General features: G+C 36.6%; 2 protein-coding genes across 2 annotated transcripts in view; both read right to left on the reverse strand.

Moving 5' to 3' along the window:
• abl2 (c-abl oncogene 2, non-receptor tyrosine kinase) overlaps positions 1–10,323 on the reverse strand; it is a 32,498-nt gene extending 22,175 nt beyond the window's left edge. Inside the window, exon 1 of the mRNA XM_084087579.1 lies at positions 9,638–10,323. Coding sequence (XP_083943705.1) covers positions 9,638–9,854 — 217 coding nt within the window. The 5' untranslated portion in view covers positions 9,855–10,323. The remainder of the gene's footprint in view (positions 1–9,637) is intronic.
• Positions 10,324–11,824: 1,501 nt separating this feature from the next.
• Positions 11,825–22,642, reverse strand: soat1 (sterol O-acyltransferase 1). Its single transcript, XM_084086760.1, has 16 exons — positions 22,497–22,642; positions 21,828–21,958; positions 19,963–20,021; positions 18,455–18,600; positions 18,222–18,281; positions 17,828–17,935; positions 16,525–16,807; positions 16,258–16,336; positions 16,082–16,163; positions 15,772–15,817; positions 15,558–15,687; positions 15,306–15,403; positions 15,022–15,120; positions 13,942–14,077; positions 13,508–13,653; positions 11,825–13,419 (listed from the first exon to the last, which is right to left on the reverse strand). The coding sequence occupies exons 2-16, from the start codon at positions 21,949–21,951 to the stop codon at positions 13,342–13,344; spliced, it is 1,674 nt and encodes a 557-aa protein (XP_083942886.1). The 5' UTR covers positions 21,952–21,958; positions 22,497–22,642; the 3' UTR covers positions 11,825–13,341.
• Between the last annotated feature and the right edge of the window lie 420 nt (positions 22,643–23,062).

A 23,062-nucleotide genomic window follows, 5' to 3' on the forward strand; every position in this document is an offset into this window, starting at 1 on the left:
TTAAAGGTACTTATTAAGAGTTTATGCAACACAGCACGGACTCAAGACACTTAAATGCCCAATCAGAATGAAATGATATGTTCTTTTTATATTTACATAATTACGAATCATCTTTTGTCAACTACAGTCAACAATAACAGTGACAATAGCAAAAGTGTTAAGATTGTATGAGTTAGCAATGTGATGCAACCATATGGTGACAAATGAAAAAGATTTTTCACAGATTTACACACTTTATCAGACAATCAGTAATCTCTGTCCATCCTTTCCCTCTTTCTCTCTCTTTGCTTTGAGTCATTTTTGGGCTGTTTGCAGGACGCATCCAGACCTGTGGCTCCTCCTTCTGAATAACATCTACCTGATGCAATATTGCTACCTGTGGTTGCCACAACAGAGTGGGCAGAAGAGAAATCATCAGACTGCTCACATCCTCCATATCTGATGACATTTTCCCACCAGCAGCATCCACGGCTTCTTAAAGGATTAGTTCACCCCAAAATGAAAATTTCCTAATAATTTACTCACCCCAATGCCATCCAAGATATCCATGTCTTTCTTTCCTCAGTGGGAGAGAAATTATGTTTTTTGAGGAAAACATTTCTGGATTTTTCTTCTAACAATGGACTTCATTGGTTACCATCGTTTTTAAGTCCAAATCAATGCAGTTTTAAAAGTCTTTGAAGTGTTTAAACGGGCTGTATGCGATCACAGCTGAAGAAGAGGTTGTTATCTAGCGAAACGATAGGTCATTTAAAAAAAAAAAGATAATTTATAGACTTTTTACCTTCAATAGTTCAGATTGAGCTGATCAACAAATGGACAGGGAACTACGTCATCACGTTGAAAGGTCAATACTATTTGAACTACTATTCATTTTCATCAGAATGTTATTCATATACTATTCATATTCATATTCATATTATATGAATATATATAATAGCAAACAATACTATTTGAACTATCCTCCTACGTACAGTCGCATTGTAAACAGTGGGGCGGCGCCGGCGTGACCTTTCAACGTGATGACGTAGTTCCCTGTCCGTTTGTTGATCAGCTCAATCCGAACTATTGAAGGTAAAAAGTCTATAAATCATAATTGTTTTTGAAAATGACCTATCATTTCGCTAGATAACCTCTTCTTCAGCTGTGATCGCGTACAGCCCGTTTAAACACTTCAAAGACTTTTGAAACTGCATTGATTTGGACTTAAAAACGATGGTAATTGGGGTTAGGAAATTATTAGGAAATTTTCATTTTGGGGTGAACTAATCCTTTAACAGATAAACACATTCACTTCCTCATAACTTAGTCCATTACTTAATTTTACTTTACCTGTTAAAAGCTCTCCAAAGAATACAATTAAATAAATAAGGGAACTGATGAAAATGAAATATAATCATTTAATGAAAAGGTTTGTGATTTATACATTACGGTTCCTGTTTGAGGTCAGTAAGGTTTTTTTAAAAGAAATGAATACTTATATTTAGCAAGCCCAATTAAAGACACAAGCGGAGCAGCATCACATCAGGAATATTAGGCTGCTGTCACTTTAAGTATGGATCTAATATACTGCTACACTCGTGCGCTTTATTTCTCAATGCTCAGCGCATGCAAAGGATAAACTTTCATGGCGATGCAGCACTGGTCCGATTGAGACAATGACGGTTCCATCAATTATCCCAAGTGTCGTTCACGCTGGCACCGGGCAGTCTGTATTTTCAAGCCCTGCAATATTCTGTACAGGTTTCATTTTGTTTTGGAAAGTACTTAATTATTTTACCCAGAGAAAAATGTTGGATTATGCAGAACAGACATTATACAACTCAATGCCTTCACGTAGTTAATTAATCAAAACCATTGGTACCTTTTTCATGCTATAGCCGATATGCCGATGGTTTTTAATTGATAAAAAAATTGGCAAAGAGACTAATTTATGTAAACGTTGACGAGTCGTTCCAGCCGAGTCACTCAATAGGGAAAGATGCTTTTTGTCCCCATAATGGTGTAATAAACTCACTAAATTGACTAGACAGTTTCTGGATAACTAATCAACCATTCTGTTGACCCATCACATTCAGACCATGTTAGGAACGCTGTTCTAAAAGCATAACAATTCCACAAATTTCCATTAACTCTTTCCCTGCCATTGACAGAATTTTATGGGCTTTCTGTGTTTTCACTGTTATTCGGCAGGGGGCGCTATTACACATCTTCTGAAAGAGTACAGAATCTCCGTATCAAAACACAGGCGAAGAAGAAGCAGAAACAAGCGATAGCATATGTAAGCAGATGCATATGCAAAATAACACGATCATCAACATTAAACCGCATATAAATCAAAAATGACTAATGTTAGCCTATTGAATGAAATGTCGACCCAGGAAGTGGTATAGGCGTATAGGTGCAAGCTTTGGTGGTGTTGATGGAAGTGATCTATTCCATTTATGTTTTGATCATCGTTCTGAATACGATCTGCAATTCTCAACTTTTTGCAAATTTTTTTTTTTTTTTTAAATTAAAGTCGCATGCTCAGATATTCATACATCAAAATATTATGGGGGCCATGAAACTGGCTGGCAACTTTTTTCAAAAATGCAAGTATACAAGCATTGCACCTCTTTGTGCAGGTCTTAAAAGAGCCTGCTTAACCCAAGAAACAACCACAGGGCCTGCATTTCATTTGGAGGCGAGAACGGTATTTGAAGACATTTTGATGAAGGCTTTAAGAGACATTCTCTAAGGAAATGAACAACCATGGCGGTTAAGACAACCACGTCACCAGATGAGGGTGAACGCATTAGCCCAGTCTCAGAGATAAGACAGCATAAGCCTTCGGTATTTAATGAGCCTGGTGGGCCAGACACATTACGAATGGAGATGGATGGATTGAGTCAGCCAAGTGGTCTTGCGAACAGGAAGTGTTGGCAGGCTGTGGAGGACCTGTCTGAACACGCATCATGACCTCAATAGCGCCAATGAGGAGGAGTCTTCCATTATAACTACACTGGTTGTTGCGTGTCGACATCCCTTCTATATTCTATAAGATATGTTATAAACAGATCATAACATGTTTGATTCAAACGTTCATTATCAATAGAAAATGAGCTGTACTACAGCTCAAGGGTGTGATGAAAGTGTTACCTAACGCAGTGAATGCATTAGTGAAACGGAACAATCTGTTTCAGAAAGTGAAGGTGACGCCTCAAAAAACAAAAAACAAAAAAAACATTCACAACATAAAACGCACAAAGGCTGGGAAAGGGAATGGCAATGACACATAAACTAAGCAGATGCTAGGATACGTCTGATGATAATGCAGATATCCTGGCTTTAACCCTAATCTCCCCTCTGTCCCATCTGATTTCACTACTGAATTGCGGGATTATTCACTCAGCGTTCCAAGACATATCATAACGCTCAGACAGGCCATTCTTTGCGGATGGGATTCAACTGGGATTCATTAGAACTACTTTGATGTGTATATGACCAAAAATGAAAGGCCAAACAGGGGCTTATTGGGGCTTTTATTTAATTTTATTTTTAAGGTTTTTTAACTATACGTAGTCATACACACATGCAAAGTTGTATTACAGAACTGCTAATAAAGGCAAAGACACAATCATTTTTGGGTGAAACAAATCAAAATAAATAAAATAAACAATAAATAGTATACAACATAATATTATAAACTTTGCTTTGACAGCCAAAAAATGTTCAATGCAGGAAAAAAAACCCATCAAAATGTAACTTTTTGTAGAGCAAGGTACATGTCATATAATTGCAAAGTTCAATTTAATTTCCGTGCGGTTCCTTCAAACTGTCCATTTCAATGAATCCGTTCAAAACACTAATTCAATTATTTATTTGCATCATCACGCATCGAACAAAGGCCAAAAAGAGCAGAAAAAGCTAACAGATACAGAACAATGACACCTTATTCCTGGTCTGAAGAGAAAAACATGGAAAACCACTGATCTGCAGAGAAAGGGTTGAACTGAAAAAGTCCAATATCTCCATCACTGCCCCAACATAGAAGAATTACTCCAGTGTGTCATCTAATCCAGACCTTAATAAGGACGCAATGAGAGGATGGAACCGGATAAGGCTGTTAAAATGAAGCAGGATTAGCAGATGTCTAGGAGAGCACAGGCACCCACTATCTCACCAATGAGACAAAGATGAATATCCAATTCACAAGTGTGTTACCAACTAGACATGTTAAAAAATATACATATACAATCAACGTTGATACTTTGAGCCTAGTGAAAACAAATTGCGGTGTTCTATTGACCTCTAGTGGTGCAACAACCAAATCGAACCGTGGGCCAAGAGAGTCCCATCAGGTCTTCACAATGAGACAGAGAGAAGTTTGAGACTACTTTACAAAACTTCTCCTCAGCTGTTTTGCTTCAAATCCATCTCACATATCAAAAAATGGATTGCTTAATCTAATTTAGCCCTTAATTCCTATCCTCTTACATCCTGGGAATCTCACACGTGTCAGTGCTGTCTACTCAGTCCTTTAGAACAAACTGAGATGAAAGAGATATTTATGTAACCTAGCCTAATTACTAACTCAATTACAGCAGCATTATGCTTGCTTACCAGAAACAACTAGAGCTCCAAAACCATAACTTCACCAAATCATCTAGGATATTCTCTCATATTTCTTAAACAGACAGTTCTGACTCTCAATTTTGCTTGGATGAGTCTTATTTGAAGCTGCTGCCAAACATTATATCATTAAGTTAACACATGTGCACAAAATCACTCTATCGGACAGTCTCATGGCTTTCCGCTTTCCCAAACCTTGGAAATGCATGATACATAAAATGATGGAACAACAAACACAAACAAAAAGGAAACTTTTGAGAGTTCGTCCGTACATTTTATCTTCTAATCGTGTGCCAACTAAAGCTCCGCACTGTTCTGAGCTCTAAAAATCAATCGTTTCGGGTACTTTGGACTGCATTAAGTTCAGGGCAGCACTTTGCACCACCCTACTGAAATAATAAAAGCCTGCTGGTAAAGGACAGAGTTGATAAATAAATAAAAAGAGTGTGGAACTGGCCCCGTGACCTCAGAGCGGCGACGGGCTGACTCATTGGCTGACTGCATGGGACGGGAGGACGCAGACAGGACCACTCTTTTATCCCTCCGTCTGACGGCGTGGTCAAATTAAGCACAGTTCATCACAGTCGTATCTGATGGAATTCCACTAGTTATTGAAAGAGATGAATATTCTCCTGGATCTGACCGAATTCTGCTTTGAGCGTTAGATGAGTCACCTGTCGATGTCCTGATTGCACTATGGGCAGAAAAGCTTTGGGAAATGGAGTAGTCCACCTCCCCCTATGCTCTTGTGTAGTCATCAGATTCTGAGTGATGATGACTGCACTGCAGAGTTTCAAAATTAAACAGTGAAGAAGCTTCCTGTTGATGTTGTATAAGAGAATGTTAATGACAGTACTATAGTGCACCCTCCAGCTATTAACTCTTTCCCGCCATTGACTGGATTTTTCCGTCATTTATGACAAGCCAGCAATCCATGTTTTCCACCTATATAGTAGGGGGCGCTATTACGCATCTTCTTAAAGAGTACAGAATCTCTGGATCCAAAAACAAGTGAAGAAGCAGAAACATTTGATAGAAGCATTGCTTACGTATATGTAAGCTAACGCGATCATTAAACAGCATATAAATCAAAACTGCCAAACCTTACTGAATGAAAAGCCAAACACAAGAAGAGGTATGTATGAGATTGAATTTGAAGTTTTGTGAAAATTATCAAAAATGCTGGTTCTGGCTAACAACTTTTTTTTAAAAACGCCGGTGGGGAAAAAGTTAAAAGAAACAGTTCATCTAAAACTTAAGGGGTCATCGGATGCCCATTTTCCACAAGTTGGTATGATTTTTTAGGGTCTTATGGCGCTTTTCCATTACCAGTACCAGCTCAACTCGACTCGACTCGACTCGGCTCGGCTCGCTTTTCGCTCTGTTTTCCATTGCAGATAGTACCTCCACAATAGTACCTGGTCGTCATAGCGACGCCGCAGGAAACTGCCGTGACTTAATCTTTAGATTAAGTACGAAAAGGTGGTACGAAAAAAAGTACCTGGAAGCAGGTACAGGTACAACTTTTACACAGTGGAAAACCAAACAGAGCCGAGTCGAGTCGAGCCGAGGCGAGCTGGTACTGTGTAGTGGAAAAGCGCCATTAGTGTAAAGTTTGTAACATACTTTGGTTAAAATTCCTCAATGGTTGTGTAAAACGACACCCTTTTTACCTCCTCAAAAACAGCTCTGTTCACAGCGACCCGTTTCGGTGCATGTCTCTTTAAATGATAATGAGATCAATTATGAATAATGAGCTGAGGGTGGAAATATGCTAATACGGGACAGTTCATCAGTGGTCGCGGGTGGAGCATGAGCAATATGACATCATATTGCTCACAAAATCCAAATGGCTTGATTATTGAGCGTATTTAGGCTTTTTGAGGATAAAAAAAAAGGAGTGATTGGATTTTTTTCATTGTATGGAGGTTGTGTCCACACTGCAAAGACACATTTATATGCAAACACCATATAAAAGTGAATTTTGCATCCGATGACCTCTTTAAAATTGTCATTATTCACCCACCCTAATGTCGTTCGAAACCCATGTGCGTTTTTTTTTTTTTTTTGGAAGATTGTAAAAGGTGTTTTTGACAAATAATTATTACATCTGACTAAACGGTTGACCGATATGATTTATTTTGACAAAGCTGATATACCTATATGATATCACACTATTTCATTTAAAGATGTAAAAACAAATGTTGCAATTCATTTTTTATTTATTTTACAAAAATCTTAAGCAGCAAAACTGTTTCGACAATGATAATAATAAAAATCCTTACAATTACAATAGGGTTTCAGCACTACGTGAAAATAAAAATAAATGTTTCCTGACCATCAAATCAGCATATTTGAATGATTTCTGAAGGATCATGTGACACTGAAAACTGGAGTAATGATGCTGAAAATTCAGCTTTACCATCACAGGAATAAATTAACATTTCAAAATGTGTTAAAATAGAAAACAAAAACATTATTTAATGTTAAATATAATGTTTGCAAACTTTTGACAGGTACTGTACAGTATAGTTCTTAATTAAAATCGGTCTAATAATTTATAATTTAATAATTAAAAATGATTAGGCAATAATAAGGTCTCATTTGTTAACATCAGTTAATGCATTAGCTAAAATGAACTAACAATAAGCAATATGTGTTTTCCATGGCATTCATGTCAGCATAGCATTAATGTTAACAAATTAGACCTTATTATAAAGTGTTACCGGAAAAACTCAGAGCTTTAGGTCGAGTAACCAACAACATATTTTTCATTTTAGGGTGAGCTATCGCTTTAACCTTACAGATGAGGCTAACACTCTGAGACAGAGCGAATTTATAGATAAAACAACAAAATGTGACCCAAGGCCATATGATTGGAGATCAGAAATAAGATGTTCTAGCCTCCAGTGTTTGATATAAGGTGTGTCTTATCATGGCAGCCAGTCACCACTGGTATGACAGTCAGGCCTGTAACCATACAATTATTATCCAGATTATTCAGATGACTTTCAGCCACAGCTATACATCTGGCTATAAGGGATGAGAGTAAAAATAACTCATCTGCAACCCTCACATGTCAGTGTTTCCAGCCGAAGGGTTCCCTGTCAAGATGTGACAAGCTCCTCTTTGGCATTGATCAACCCACCCTGGAGAACAGACCAACGCTGGGCACGAGCCTCCAAGGAGACCCAACGCAGCTCATGGGAAATGGATAACAGACATCACTGTTCATCTAACACCATCCAAATAGTGCTAAAGATAATGTCTCAAGGGGTGGGAATCGAGAATCGTACGAAAGTCTCGTGTGTGTTTTCTTAAGCTTGAATGTACAAACACACACAAAGTTATGTTAAAATATGTCACAGTCAGTTTTGTCTTAGGTGAACGTAAACAGTAGAGAAAGAAAACGCATGTGTAACAGTTAGGGATGAATTGGTTTTGGGACAAAATGATTTTGGAGGGCCGAAATCAAGGATCAGGGATGCAATGGTAAGGACATTTTCCCACTGGTTAATCGATAAATGTTTGATATAAATGTTTTTACCATACTGGAATCGAAACTGGGAATCTAAAAGAATCGGAATCTGTAAGCAGAATTGCAATCGGAAACGCTCAAATTTAAACGACAGATCCCCGACCCTATTCTCGACTCCCTTGCAGAGCAAACCACACATCTAATGAAATCCCAACCATTGTGCCACAGTCACAATAAACAACACCTGATTATGAGATTCAAGAAAAGATAAATCTGTGTGACACACAAACAGTATTATGATAAAATATGTGCTTTGTGATACTGCCTGAAACAAATGAGTCAGTGAAATCGAGCGAGTGAAATCCGAGAAAGCAGTGGCTTCCCCAGCAGCTTTCCCACCAGCAAGTGCTTCATAAGAGACAATAAATGCCAGCCCTATCAAATAACAGTCTTCGGATTTCTACAGTATGGTGTCTGAACTTCCCCTTCTCAGTTGAGTTACTGCCCTTAAAAAAACACACTCCTCGACATCAAATGCCAAATTTACACAGTTAAGGTGGCACAGAAGCGCTTCTGAAGTGGCATTTATACAGACTGTGTAATGTTGCTCAGAGATCGCATAAATGCAATTGTAAGAGTATACTTTTATACTAGGGTGTGTAAGGTGGGTCAGAGCAGGCAGAAGTCCGTCTGGCTGTAATGCAGCATTATGCCTTTGCGCAGAGTTTTGAGCAGGCACGAAGCAGCCTTAAATCGGCAACCGTGTACATGCAATACAAATATTCTGTGAATAAGAAGCAGAATCTGCTCATATTACATATTTCTGCAGGAATATCTCAATAGCTGTGGAGCATATAAACAATCTTTTCAAGAAAATAAATAAAGTTTTAACCAGAACATGAATACTAAAAAGATGATGCATTGAAACATTGTCAATAACACTGATACATCTCAAAAGCATGTTTTGGGACATTATAAGTGACAGTAATCAAATTTGTCATTTACCTGATGCTTTTATCCAATCAGAGCCTCACAATACTCATTTCAGTGACACTCCACCTGGAATGGGCACAATGGTGCTAGTACACGGATCGACAACAACACTTCATATTCTTCAAAGAAATGTCCTAATGGAAGATGACCAGACACTGACCATGCTTAACCACTTACAAAACACGTTAAACTCACAAACTGTTCAGACAATTATGCTCTGCTGTGTGTGTAGATAGAATGAAAAAGTTTAAAAGGGTACATGTTAGGGTGATCTGCTTTAGCAGTCTAATGTTCAATGTTCAAGACATGGTTACGGCCATGGTTTCTACGAAGTGTTTGGACGCATTCATGGTGTACGATAACGCTGTCTACATAGGCAACACACTAGATTTTGCAACACAGCCCGAGTCATGGAGTATTTCCGCTTATCCCAACGGGTCTATCTCAACTTCTCAACGGAGAGCAGCTCCGCATTTCACCGACTATGATTTGCATGTTGCCAGTGACTCAAATGGAGAGCCCTGCGAAATGACCAGCTGAATGGGCTCATACCTGAGTGCAGGGTGAAAACATTGATCCCCGGATCCGGCATGATGTTCGCTGCAGCGGCGGCAGTTCTGCCCGGTGGCGTCCCTGTGATGTTGCTGTCTCGGGGTCTCCTCCCGGAGCTGCTGGCCCGGTTCGATCTGCCCTGCTGCTGTTGCCCCTGCGGTGGGGTCTGAATCCCTGCGGAAGCCCCTTCTCCCACGCGGCCTACCTGTTGTCCCATCCTGTGAGTGTTCTGGGTGGGAAAATAACACAGATCTGTGGAAAGACCCGCCGTCCGTTTGGACCGCTCACATCCCACAACAAACGAACGAACCGCGGGACGACGGCCTGTTCTTCAAGGGATGATTGTCTTCCCTTTCTTGGTCACCCCTCCTCCTCCTCTTCCTTCTCCTCTACCGGACCGGACCGAGCTCTGTTAGCTTAGCTTAGCAATCTGTGTGTGTGTGTGTGTGTGTGTATGGGAGAGAGAGCGAGAGAACCCACCCCAACACCTAACACCTAACAACACACTGTCTAATTGTTCGATTCTACTAAACCGGATAAGCGGCTCTGTTAAACGGGAATGTAGGATTATCCTGCCCCCCAGCACCGTTTCTCTTAAAACGAACCCGCCTGGGGTCGTTCCGTTCTGCTCCAGCCGCTGCGCGCCCCCTCCGCCGCCGCCATCTTTACCGCAGGATCAGTGGCGTGCGCTGCACGAGCCAATGACGGAGAGCGCGCAGCACATCATCATCGCAGTGATGCAAAACATCTCTCTTTTTAATCTATGAATATTAATAATTGACATAAGCGTAACCAATATTTGTTCATTCATAATCTACAGTGACTACCATGTTACCGTTAATAAATGAATAATGTAAACGGTAGGCCTACAGTATAACAAAAAATAAATAAAAAGGTTTTATTAAAGTGTCTTATTAACACAACATAAAGAAAATGACGCTACTTCACTTAGGCTATATATCAACATCATATTTTATAATAATATTAAATGCTCTAATAATAGGAGGCTACGTTTTGCTCTTAATGCCAGACACTGCATATTGTTTATCAATATATAATTTGTAAAATATTATGATTTGGAGCTTTTTTAATAATATTGCTAATTTTATAATGTTTTTTTCTCTCTTGTATCTCTTTAAAACATATTTTTTTCGCTTCCACGTTCTAAATAATTTTCTCCTGTAAATCCAAAACATCTGTGTGTGCGTGTGTGTGTGTGATATATATAGTTTCTGGTCAAAAGTTTTAAAACATTACTATTTTAATGTTTTTGAAAGAAGTATCTTATGCTCACCAAGTCTGCATTTATTTTCTGCATTAAACATACAGAGAAAACAGAAATATTGTGATTGATCTTTGATGGAGAAGCTGAATTTTCATCACCCATTCACTCCAGTCTTCAATGTCACATGATCCTTCAGAAATATGTTTATATGCTGATTTGATACTCAGTTATTATTATCAATGTTGGAGACAATTTTTATTTATTTTTTTTGGACCTGTGATACCTTTTTTTCAGGATTCATTGATGAATAAAAAGTTAGTAAGAAATTTTTTTCTAACAATATTAATCTTTACTATAATTTTTTTAATCAATTTAACTCATCCTAGCTGAATAAAAGTATTAATTTCTTTAAAAAAACAAAATTACTGACCCCAAACTTTTGAACGGCAGAGTATTTTGTTAAAAAAGGTTTCTTTTTTAACTTAAAAAAAAAAAAAAGTATCACAGGTTATAAAAAATGTTAAGCTGTTTCCAACATTGATAATAAGTCAGCATATTAGAATGATTTCTGAAGGATCATGTGACACTGAAGACTGGAGTAATGGCTGAAAATTCAGCTTTGCATCACATAAATAAATGATATTTTTTAAGTATATTAAAATAGAAAACCATTTATGATTTTAAATGGTAATAATATTTCACAATTTATTCTGTATTTTTTATTATATATATATATTTATATACACACACACATACATCTCTCTATTTATTTATTTATACATATAGCATACATACACACTAATAATCTTTCATTTCTTCAACAATCTCACCTTTAAAAAAATATTTTAATTCACTATTAATTTTATGTGGTCAAGTCTCATGAAACATACCTATTAGACCCAATACAACATGGCTCAATATATGACTCAATACACATCATAGTACATACAAGCAAACTACACTTAAGTAAGTGAAACTTTATTTGTCCATTACAGATCATGCTGGGACAGGCTACACACTGAACATTTCACAAAATAAATTATGATGAATATTAGTTTAAAAATATGGCATTGGTTTTAATTATTACAAAACATTGATCACTTGTTTGTTATGATAATTACATTCATCAACTATTCTGGAAATTACAAATCATTTACATGGCAGGTGTCAAAAAGAAAACAAATCTGAAATGCCTTGTGCAGACATACAGTAGTCCTAAGATTCAACTCTCCACCCCCACCTGCTGGTCATAACAGTTATTGCAGATACATTTTAAATCATTTACTCAATAATAGAGATATTTCATTTTTTGCACTGATAAATGACATTCAAAATGTCTTAGAGGAGTTTTTAAAATAAATCCTGGTAGTGTACCCAACAATAATTTATAACTAATAAAGGGATTGTGCTTGAAATAACAATATATAGCGTTGGTAATAACACAATAATCACATGAGTGCAGCCAGCTGCAACACCTCAACACTTCCAAACAACTGATACCCTTTTTTGTGATAAATAATTCTGAAATCATAGCTTTGTAATCAGTATCCAATTAATTCAGCTCTAGGAACAAAAAAAAAGTCAAAATATCCAGTCGAACTCTTAAAAACAGTAACTAAAGTAAATCAAATTGGCAGAATGGAGAATTTCCCCATTTTAATTTTTGTAATTTTACTTTAAACTCTAAGGCCCGGTTTCACAGACAGAGCTTAGATTAAGCCAGGATTAGGCCTTAGTTCAACTACGGCATTTAAGTAGCTTTTGTAAACGTGCCTTAGAAAAAAACATTACTGATGTGCATCTTGAGACAGAACAATGGCACTGATATATTTGAAGATATTTCAGTTAAAACAGCTCAAACATGCATTTTAGTCTGGAACTATCTTAGGCCTTGTCTGTGAAACCGTGGGTATGAGTGAAAGGTGAGAAGTAAACAATTGTTTCACAGCAATATGGCACATAAATTAAATCCACTGAGGTTTTAGCATTCGCAACCCCGCTTGTAAACATTCTAGAATTTGAGGTCCAGGAAAAAAACTGGTCAAAATGTGCCACATGGCCTCTCCAGTACTGGAATAACACCACAATATCTAAGAAATGGCAGTACACAAAACACATTTATAATCGGATCTCAACTTTATGACATCACAAAGGCTTCTAAAAATAGAATCTCTTTAGCCAGATCAGACATAACCTAATATAGATTGTCAAATGCTAAAACGAGTTGCTTAGAAATTTGAAAGGAAATATTTGTAATGCACATTATAAATATTCTACATTCTGTTACAGATGTTATTCATAAATATTAAGATCTCAACAAATAAAATATTCAAGGCCTCTTTGTAAAACATTGTCTTCATGAATATAGAGTAAGATTTTCACTTTTCACTTCGTTTGGTCATAGTGCAATACCTATAGAATGCTAAAGTCCTGTGATTTCCCTCCAGTATGAATGGCATGTGGCAGCTGGAGGTGTGGCTTAGTGAGCGTCCACAGCAGTCTTAGTCTGTGGATAACAAGTCCAAGATCGAGGCTTCAGCAAGTCTATGAAAGAGGGCTGAGGAAACAAAAAGGAAACCACCAATACATGAATAAATCCACATTAAACTACATTCACAGATGAATATATACATTTATTTGTTTACCTCTTCAATGGAGCAGTAGCGCTGAGCGTACCACTCCTGAGAGTACAGGCAGAGGAGAACTCCCTGTCCCAAGAACAGCATAGTCCACATGATCACGTTCCAGATCGGCCCTTTTCTTCGGTCATGAAGAACGAAGTTAAACACCACTAAGAGAAATTTGAGTGGATTACATATATTAAGGCTCTGTCATGTTAATCAGCCACGGAAAAACAGAGTCATTGTGACTGAAGCTAAAACCAATTTCTAGGTGGTGATCTGGCATCCCAGCCTGGCCAAGCTGGTTAAATTGGTCTGTCTGGATGGTTTTTGGTAGAACAGCTGCTGACCAAATAAACACCAGCTTGGTCAGCTGGAAGACCAGCTTAAACCTGCTAAGACTATCAGTTTTTCAGCAGGGATATTTACCATGCTTATGTAGTAAATGAGGTTCTTACTTCCAAAGCACATGAAGATGCAGAACAGGACGGGGTAGAAGAAGCCAAAGCAGATGGCCAGAACATACTCGTGCACCACAGCAGACACAGTAAACACAACAAACATGGCCGCCGCACGGAATCTCTTCTGTGTCATCTGTGGAAGTGGATGATCAAAGTTTTTTGGCTTGATGCACATTTGGTCAAATTTTCAAATAAATACCTGAGTCCATTCAAATAAGACAAAACAGATTAAAAAAACAAAACAAACAGTTCAACACAAGGACACCAAAGGGGTCAAACCTGAAACACTTCTGTGACTTTTCCAGTCGTTTGTGATTACTTACTGGATGAATGCACTCAATTCTATATATAAATAGCATCTATGTGTATGTGTATGTGTATATATATATATACACATTACACACACACACACACACATATATATATATATATATATGTAACGCACGCACACACACATATATATATATGTGTGTGTGCGTGCGTTACATATATATATATATGTGTGTGTGTGTGTGTGTGTGTGTGTGTGTGTGTGTGTGGCCTGGTAAACCATACGTTATGGGGACAAAATGTCCCCATAAGGATGGCAATATCCGAAATCCTTGTTCGTGTGGGGACATTTTTTGGTCCCCATGAGGAAAACGGCTTATAAATCATACTAAGTGATGTTTTTTTGAAAATGTAAAATTGCAGAAAGTTTTCTGTGATGGGTAGGTTTAGGGTTAGGGTTAGTGTAAGGAGATATAATATACAGTTTGTACAGTATAAAAATCGTGTGTGTGTGTGTATGTATGCTCAACTAATGAATTACTTCTAAATTACTATTACTTTTTATTAAGTAAATATGTAATTTTATTATAATTTTATAAATATTTTTTTTTTATTTAAATATTTTTATTGTAATTTATTTATATATAATTGTATTTAATTTTTCTATATATATATATATATATATATATATATATATATATATATATATATATATATATATACACACACACACACACACACACACACACACACACACCATACATACATAATATTTACTACAGAATATATTTTCAACTGATGACTTACCCACAAGAAGTCCCTGTAGACATAATAATAAAGCCAATCGTGTACTACAACATTCCATGTGCGGTAATAGTTAGCAAATGAAGTGGAGTTCCACCAGTCCTAGAGAAAAAGCACATTATTCAAAGAACAAAACGCACATTAGGAACACAAAAAAGATGAAATGCTAAACTAAGCAGATCTGATCATGTGGAACATATAAAAATAACTCTACAACAAAGTCGTGAAACTCTACAACAAATTGTGAAATGAAACACTTTCTTGAGTCTGTTGGTGCTGTCTGTTACCTTATAAAACATTCTGTCTCCAAATCGTAGCATTTCAGCAAATGCGTTAAGCCAGCAATGCAGAAAGGCAAAGAACGCCAAGAAAAGCACCAGCACTCCTACGTATATGGGACAATATCATCACACAAAATGCATTTGAGCACGTCTCTACTACATTTGTGACCCACTGTGTACTCTTTACTACAATTCTTTTCTCAACATTTGATCAGTATAAAGGAATGAGAAGATATATTGGCCATGCTGACATGATACCTGGCAGTATAGAGTTGAAGACACACAACACCATGGCCCTCAGGTCAAAGAGCTGCATACTGATACTGCGGAACTGAGGGATACACAGCCGCACAAGTATGTAATACGCATAAAACAAGCTCCCCAGCACCTGGAACGACACAGAAAAACATTACATTCAAATAAATGTTTATAAAAATAACAACACAAGCATGCACTCTTTCAAAGAACCCACCTGTGAAAACTTTGTAGCCACATAACCCCACCGAATACAAGGATTTCTACAGAGACAAAGCAACATAAGTGCTCAGAGCAAACAGAAAATCAAAACTGACAAAAAGTACTCTCTTAATATATATTAAGACCATAATATATATATATATATATATATATATATATATATAATTTTTTTAACTAATTTTTAAATAAATGTATTCATTATTTACATAAATACAATTTTAATTAATTAGCATTTATATATGTTATGAGTTAGAATTATAAAAAAAATAATAATATTCCTTTAAACCAATAGCAGTCAGTCTTACCGTGGATAATTGTCTCTGTATATTAGGGTGGGTGCAAAGAGAAAGTAAATGTACTGGGTGAACTGAGGTACAGCAACTGAATCTGAAAAATAAATCAAAAAGACAACGACAAAATAAACCAGAATTATTTTTTAATGTTTTTTTTATGTCAACCAGCATCTAAGCGATTATCTTACTTGTTTTGTTTCGTTCTAAGGATCGTACTCTTGGCACATTTTCCCTGATGAAAGAGTGAGTTTTCATCATCAGCCGCACCTGTTTACAACAAAAACCAAAGCAACAACTAGATTCAGCAGTAAAAGTAAAACAAACCTTACATTTAAAATCTACCTTCATACATGATTAGATTTCTACCTAGCAACACATTCAAAATACACACGAAGGCAGAAAATAGAGCAATGGAGTGATATAAAAAGAATCCCGTTGCTATGGTTACGGAGTACCTGTTCTAGAATAAGTATGAAGCATGAAGCAGGGGGAAGGCCGTTCTTCAGCACCACATATGTGGGCATGAAACCCAAACACAGCCCCTGGTACAGCAGCAAGAGAGAACCGGCCAGCACTGTCCATAAGGCCCGATAGTTTGACGTGGGGTAGATGCTGGCCCAGACACTGAGCAGTACATATGGAACCACAAGAGAGGACAGGAACATACACATCCACGTGACAACCACTAGGGGGAACTGGCCAAACGCGTACACCAGCAGGTCAAACTCAAGCACCAGTCTAGAGAGAGCGCACGAAAGAAAGATTTTTACACTTTACACAAATTAGTGCATCTTCTTCTATTGTTTCACTTTACTGCAAAGATAGATATATAAACAGACAGACAGATAGGAGTGACAGAACAATAGATAGAGCGACAGAATGATAGATCGATAGATAGACAGAGAGCAACTGAATGATAGAGCAACAGATAGAGCGATAGAACAACAGATCAAAAGAAAGATATATAGCAACTGAATGATATAGAGTGAGAGCACGATAGACAGAGCGACAGAATAATAGAACGACAGAGCGATGGAACGACAGATAGAGAACGACAGATATATAGACAGACAGAACAGATAGAGCGACAGAACAATAGATCAATAGATGAATAGATAAAGCAACTGAATGATAGAGTGAGAGCACGATAGACAGAGCGACAGAATAATAGAACGATAGAGCAATGGAACGTCAGGATAGAGAACGACAGATATATAGACAGACAGAACAGACAGAGCGACAGAACAATAGATCAATAGATAAAGCAACTGAATGATAGAGTGATAGCACGATAGACAGAGCGACAGAATGATAGATAGAGTGACAGAACAATAGAGCGACAGATAGAGCGACATATAGATAGATAGAAGAATACATTAATAAAGGTTAAAAAGAATAAAAGTACATTTAAAAATAAATACAGAAAAGAAGAAGGAAAAATTAATCCAAAAATAAATTCAGTATTAAATGTAATTAAAAATTAATTATATTTGTTCTTATACATCTATCTATCGAATTGTATTTATTTTTAATAGGTTTGGGCCTCTATAAGCCAGGAGAAGTATATACTGAATATAGGAGACTTTGCAAACATTGTGCTAGTAAAGACAAAATATATCTCTTCATACCTTAGCAAAGAATTTATGAAACCACACTGTTGGCAAGGTCAGAACTTGAACATTTCAAACAAGGTCGCCGTCTCGAAAAACTGAAGCAAACTGGATTCCAAAAGTGTTGATGAATAGTGAGTGTCCTAACCTGCCCTCGTCGATGAAGTCCACGACGAGTGTGCTGAAGATGAAGAGGATGAGGAGAGCGATGAACATGTGATAGATGGTGCGGATGTGGTTCACCTCAAAGAGATCACTGCAGAAAAATCATTTCATAACCACTATTACTTCAAATATACATATTCAGTGCAACCTTATGTTTCTGGTCACTTGAATGGCCACTGTTTTGCTGATTAAACACTAAATACATGAAAAAATAAATCATAAATTGTGATATAATAAAACAAGTTTATTTAGGTCAGCTAATCAAATGAAAGTCATATCTCATCTTTATCTCACCACAGACGGAAACAAATTTCAGATTTCACACATTTCAGTACAGGTTTCAGCAAGATCTCAGAGAAAATACACCCATGACTCACTCTAACAGGGATCGACGAATCACAAACTGCTTGCTTTGGGCTTGGGAAGGTTGTGTATGCCTACAGGAGCAGAGAGGAAGATGAAAAGGTAGACAACAGGGGGAAAGATGTGAGATTAAAGCACATGCCATGGAAAACAAATGCAGTGAATTTATGAGAGTAAATGAGAACAATGAAGTGTACTAGCCAGCCATGGCACTCATTGCAATGCTGTTTATGCGTGATTTCAGTACCTGAGTTTGCTTTTCTCCTTATCTGAGAGAGACTGAAAGACTGTGTTCACATGGGAGGAACCCAGACTGGCAGACTCCTCTATCAGGCTGTCCATGAACTCATTCACTTGAGTGTCAAACTGCCTCATCAGGTCTGCTTTCAAATGCTGAAAACACAGAACAGCTAGTCTCTTATATATCCAAGGAGGGCCTTATGAACAAGAACAGAAGGTTTGCAGAAAGTGAAGATGAAAACATCATATCCACAAGATAACAGTTGGAGTCTGAGAATCTGGTCTCATGTGATACCTCAAGCTGTCACGGTCATTTTGTTTTAACTGTGGCTGATCTTAATGGAGACAAATGAAGGTCTTTGTATGTCTAAGAAACTTTAAGACATACTTAACTTGATCACACAGACAAAAAACATGGAGATTGAACTGTTGACGCAACACATTGGAGGTCTGTGATTCGAATTAATTCTAAAGTTTAATCCTTTGGCTGTACTTAATAATTCCCACCGCGTTTCTGAATAACCTCCCTGTCCCTGGCTGACAACCACATCCTTCCTTATTCTATCTACACTTCCTGTAATCTTTACAAGCAGTGGGAAACAGTCTAAAACAACAGTTGATCCTAATACAGAAAACAAATGATTATTTTCTTTAAATCAATATTCAGTCTGAAAAATGTGCTGCGCATTTGTTAATTGATCATTTTTGTCTGAATCTTTTAATTCAATAATTCAACAACACCTAAAAAATTGTGTATTCAATTACAATACCATTTGATTTTTTTGTGGGATTTAAACTTGTTGTCATGTGATGAGAAATTAATAAAATATATATATATATATATAAAGTGATAATTATGATTCAAAAATACTTTCATAAATATGTTTAAAAAAATGTAATGATTAAGATGTGTAAACTCATTTGCATTCAAGAAAAATATTTTATTACTTTACTCGATTGATGGGTATGGTTCTTTTTCCAAAACATTCAAATGGTATAAACAATTTTAAATTTTTTGGCATTAAACCAAAAAATATGATTTGGCATGTAAACATATTTAAATAGTTAATCCAGAACAAACATACTTATCTGTCACTGAACCACTAGCAGAAATACTCTACTAGACTTTTTAAAAATTAACTAGAGACTGTGATTTATAGAGAGCAAAACTTCCTGCCTGACAAAGAGTTTGATAGACAAGAGCAAATATCTGGAGCTGCTAAACTAAATCACAAAAGTCAGTCAGATTTACACAGATCAGAAGCACAAGAATAAGCATTGCATTGCATTTAAATCACTAAAAGGATATAGTCAAAGCAAAGGTCACATTAGAACGTGTAGGATCCTGATAATGTATGACGTAAAAGTTATTATCAGTATTATCACAGATTATCTGTATAGTCACTCTGCAACAATACAGTGATAAAGTACAAGATTCACACAGTTGCTCACAGTTTTGATATCTGACAAGATACAGTTCTGAAAGCCACTGATTCACTGGGATTGACATCTTACCTCTGCTTTCTTCTTTAGCTGTAGTTTTGCGCTGATAATGTGCTCCACTTCCACTGTTCCTGAAATGAGACATCAATACAGATCTCTCATGAATGCCCCACAATTACATACAGATGGACGCAGGTGATTCAGTGGCACTTGTGGGCACCGTATCCTGGTTACCATAAAGTAATCTTTAACTAATTTCACATCATGCAAACAGAAAACCTGCATCCGTTTGAGTGAGAGCAAACAGAAGAAACAGTTGATTCATAAAACACTTTTAAACAGATTCTACATTAACCTATACAGACAATGACATCACAAAATTGCTATACTAAAAAAATATATTTTTAAGAAATAATACTTTTATTTAGCAAGGACGCATTGCATTCCTCAAAAGTGACAGTAAAGACATTTATAATGTTACAAAAGATTTCTATTTCAAATAAATGCTGTTTGTTTGTTGATAAATTTATCATGAATTCCACAAAAATATGAAGCAGCTCAACTCTTTTCAACATTGATAATAATAAGAAACGTTTCTTGAGCATTAAATCAGCATTATAATAAAAATGATTTCTGAAGGATCATGTGACACTGAAAAAGAAATGATGCTAAAAATTCAGCTTTGCATCATAAGAATAAATTACAGTTTAAAATATATTCACATAGAAAACAGCCGTTTTAAATATTTCACAACATTACTGTTTTACGGTTTGTTTGATCAAATAAATGCAGCCCTGGTGAGCATAAGAGACTTCTTTCAAAAACCTTTAAAAATGTACTGACCCCAAACTTTTGTAAATACAAGCATAAATGTCCCCATTACATCTTCACATTATCGAAGATTTAAAAAAAAAAAAGTCACTTTAATTTAGGAAAAAGGACTTTACATTGGGATAGATGAATATGTGTGAAATAGCCAATGGACTATATGATAAAGAGATACATTTGAAGTTTTATGGCAGAACAATTAAATAGGTAATGAATTAATAGTGAGTGCAAAACCTGATGACTTTCGACTGTTACAAAAAGTCCCAATGAAAACACTTATTGTTCAACATTATTTTACCTTAAAAAAACGCTTATATAATAATTAATATAAAAAACTCAAATGCTACACTGACACAATAAAACACTACACTAGCATTTTCAGTGTCATCGTGTCAGAGTTAATGGGAATGACTGCATCATTGATAACAGTACTGGGCAGGGCATGTCAATTTCTCAATCAGGTCACACGGCAAATCACATGGAAGTCTGTTCATTCCCAGAATTAAGCTTGATGGTTTCACTAACGTAACATGAATGTGTAATGGCTATTGTTTCCCCATTTTGTTTTAACCCATATATGATTACACTGCTCAATCAAGACCTTCACTACAAGTACAGCAGAAAGAACAGGCTGAAAATTATAAGCAAATCATACCACAGCATGTTTATAGCGATCATGGAGTTATATTATAACTGTAGGCTATAATTTCTTGCTATTATTGCCAATTAAAAGCCTTTCACTTTTCACAAGCAGCATTTAATTAAGAACACACCCATTTTCTGGTACACAAAAAAATTATTGATATTTTTTCTTTTCTGTGAACTGAACTAAGCGGATCAAGGGAAATAAATCTCTTGATAAATAATGTCAAAGATTTACAGTGTCATACAAATGATGGGTTGTACAAATTTTGCAAGCATGTAACGTAAATAGTTAGGAAACGAACATGTTGCAACTGATTCCAATGGGTCAGAGTTGAATGACCTACATTAGAACTAACAAAAGAGAAACTCTTTTAATGTGACTGTTTTGCCTCTGCTCAATTTGAATAGTCTACATTTGCAGGACCAGGTCAAGGTTTTTTGTTAAGTGTTTAAGTGAGTCTCACCATTACTTGGGCAGGGCACCTCTCCTGTGGCTCTTTCGGCTCCTGTCCCATCCTGGTCTGATGACGGAACAACCTTATGGGACCCCCTACGATTGTGTGGGGTGCCAGCACCCTCATTCACCATCCTGATGCTGAAAACACAACACACACCAGCAGCATGAACAATGTGAATCTTATGAATTGTTTAACAGGTATATCATTGAAATCAAGAGTAATAGTCAGATTAAGCCACAGATATTTGAATCACAGATCCCCATAAAATTCAATAACAAAAATTTGCTACTTATTGTCAGTAACGATGAAATAATTACTTGTCACGAAAGCAAAGTACTAGTGACTTAATTTAATACTAGTCTCCGATGGAACAGTAACGTTACTAGTAGCACATCTAATAATAATTACTAGTGAAATTAATTAAACTAAATAACGTACAAAGATACTAGTTACTAATGGAATACTGAATTAAGTATTGTATTCTACGCTAAATTAAATGGCTGTGTTGGTGCTCGTCTGTGCTCATTTAACTCACACTAACGTTAACTTAAATATGAACGATACTCGATACGGTGATTGTAAACACAGAAGACGTTCAATAACTAGGTAATGTTTGATGTCTATTTTATTGGCTCCGTTTTATGATAGACGGAAAACAACCTTTAGATCACTTACTTGTGCTTTCTTCCCAAATACACACGTCCTTAATAATCAATTCGGCTTCTGAGGACAAGCTCCGAGTGTTTGACTGAGAGGAGTGTGTGACAGCAGAGAAGCATCCGGCCTGTTGACATTGACATCAACTGAAACAACAGGCGCTCGTTTACTACCGGGGGCGGAGTCTGCACTTAAACGCCATCTGATTGGTTGAACTGTTTCGACTGTGTACATTGATCTTAAACGTACAGTAACAATACCAATATGTTGCAGCGTTGCTGGTTATCTTACCTTTCTCAAATATGTAACGTGGGATAAATATATGAATCTTAAAACCCTTCAAGAATATGCCTTGGTCATATTTCACCCCAAAAGAAAAAAAAAAGTCTTAAAAGAAATGAAGCAAGTCGTTTATTAGCCAAATCTGTGGAATAAGTAGGTGCAGTTTGGGACTGTTAATAATTATAATTACTATGGGGTTTGCAAATTTATAGTTCAATTTTGAGTTAATTATGTGTCTTTAAGGTGTTATATTTAATGTTTCCATTGTGGAGATTATAGGCCTATATATAATTCATTAATGG

This window comes from Abramis brama, assembly GCF_963993115.1.
Source record: "Abramis brama genome assembly, chromosome: 16".
In the NCBI taxonomy this organism is placed as follows: domain Eukaryota; kingdom Metazoa; phylum Chordata; class Actinopteri; order Cypriniformes; family Leuciscidae; genus Abramis; species Abramis brama.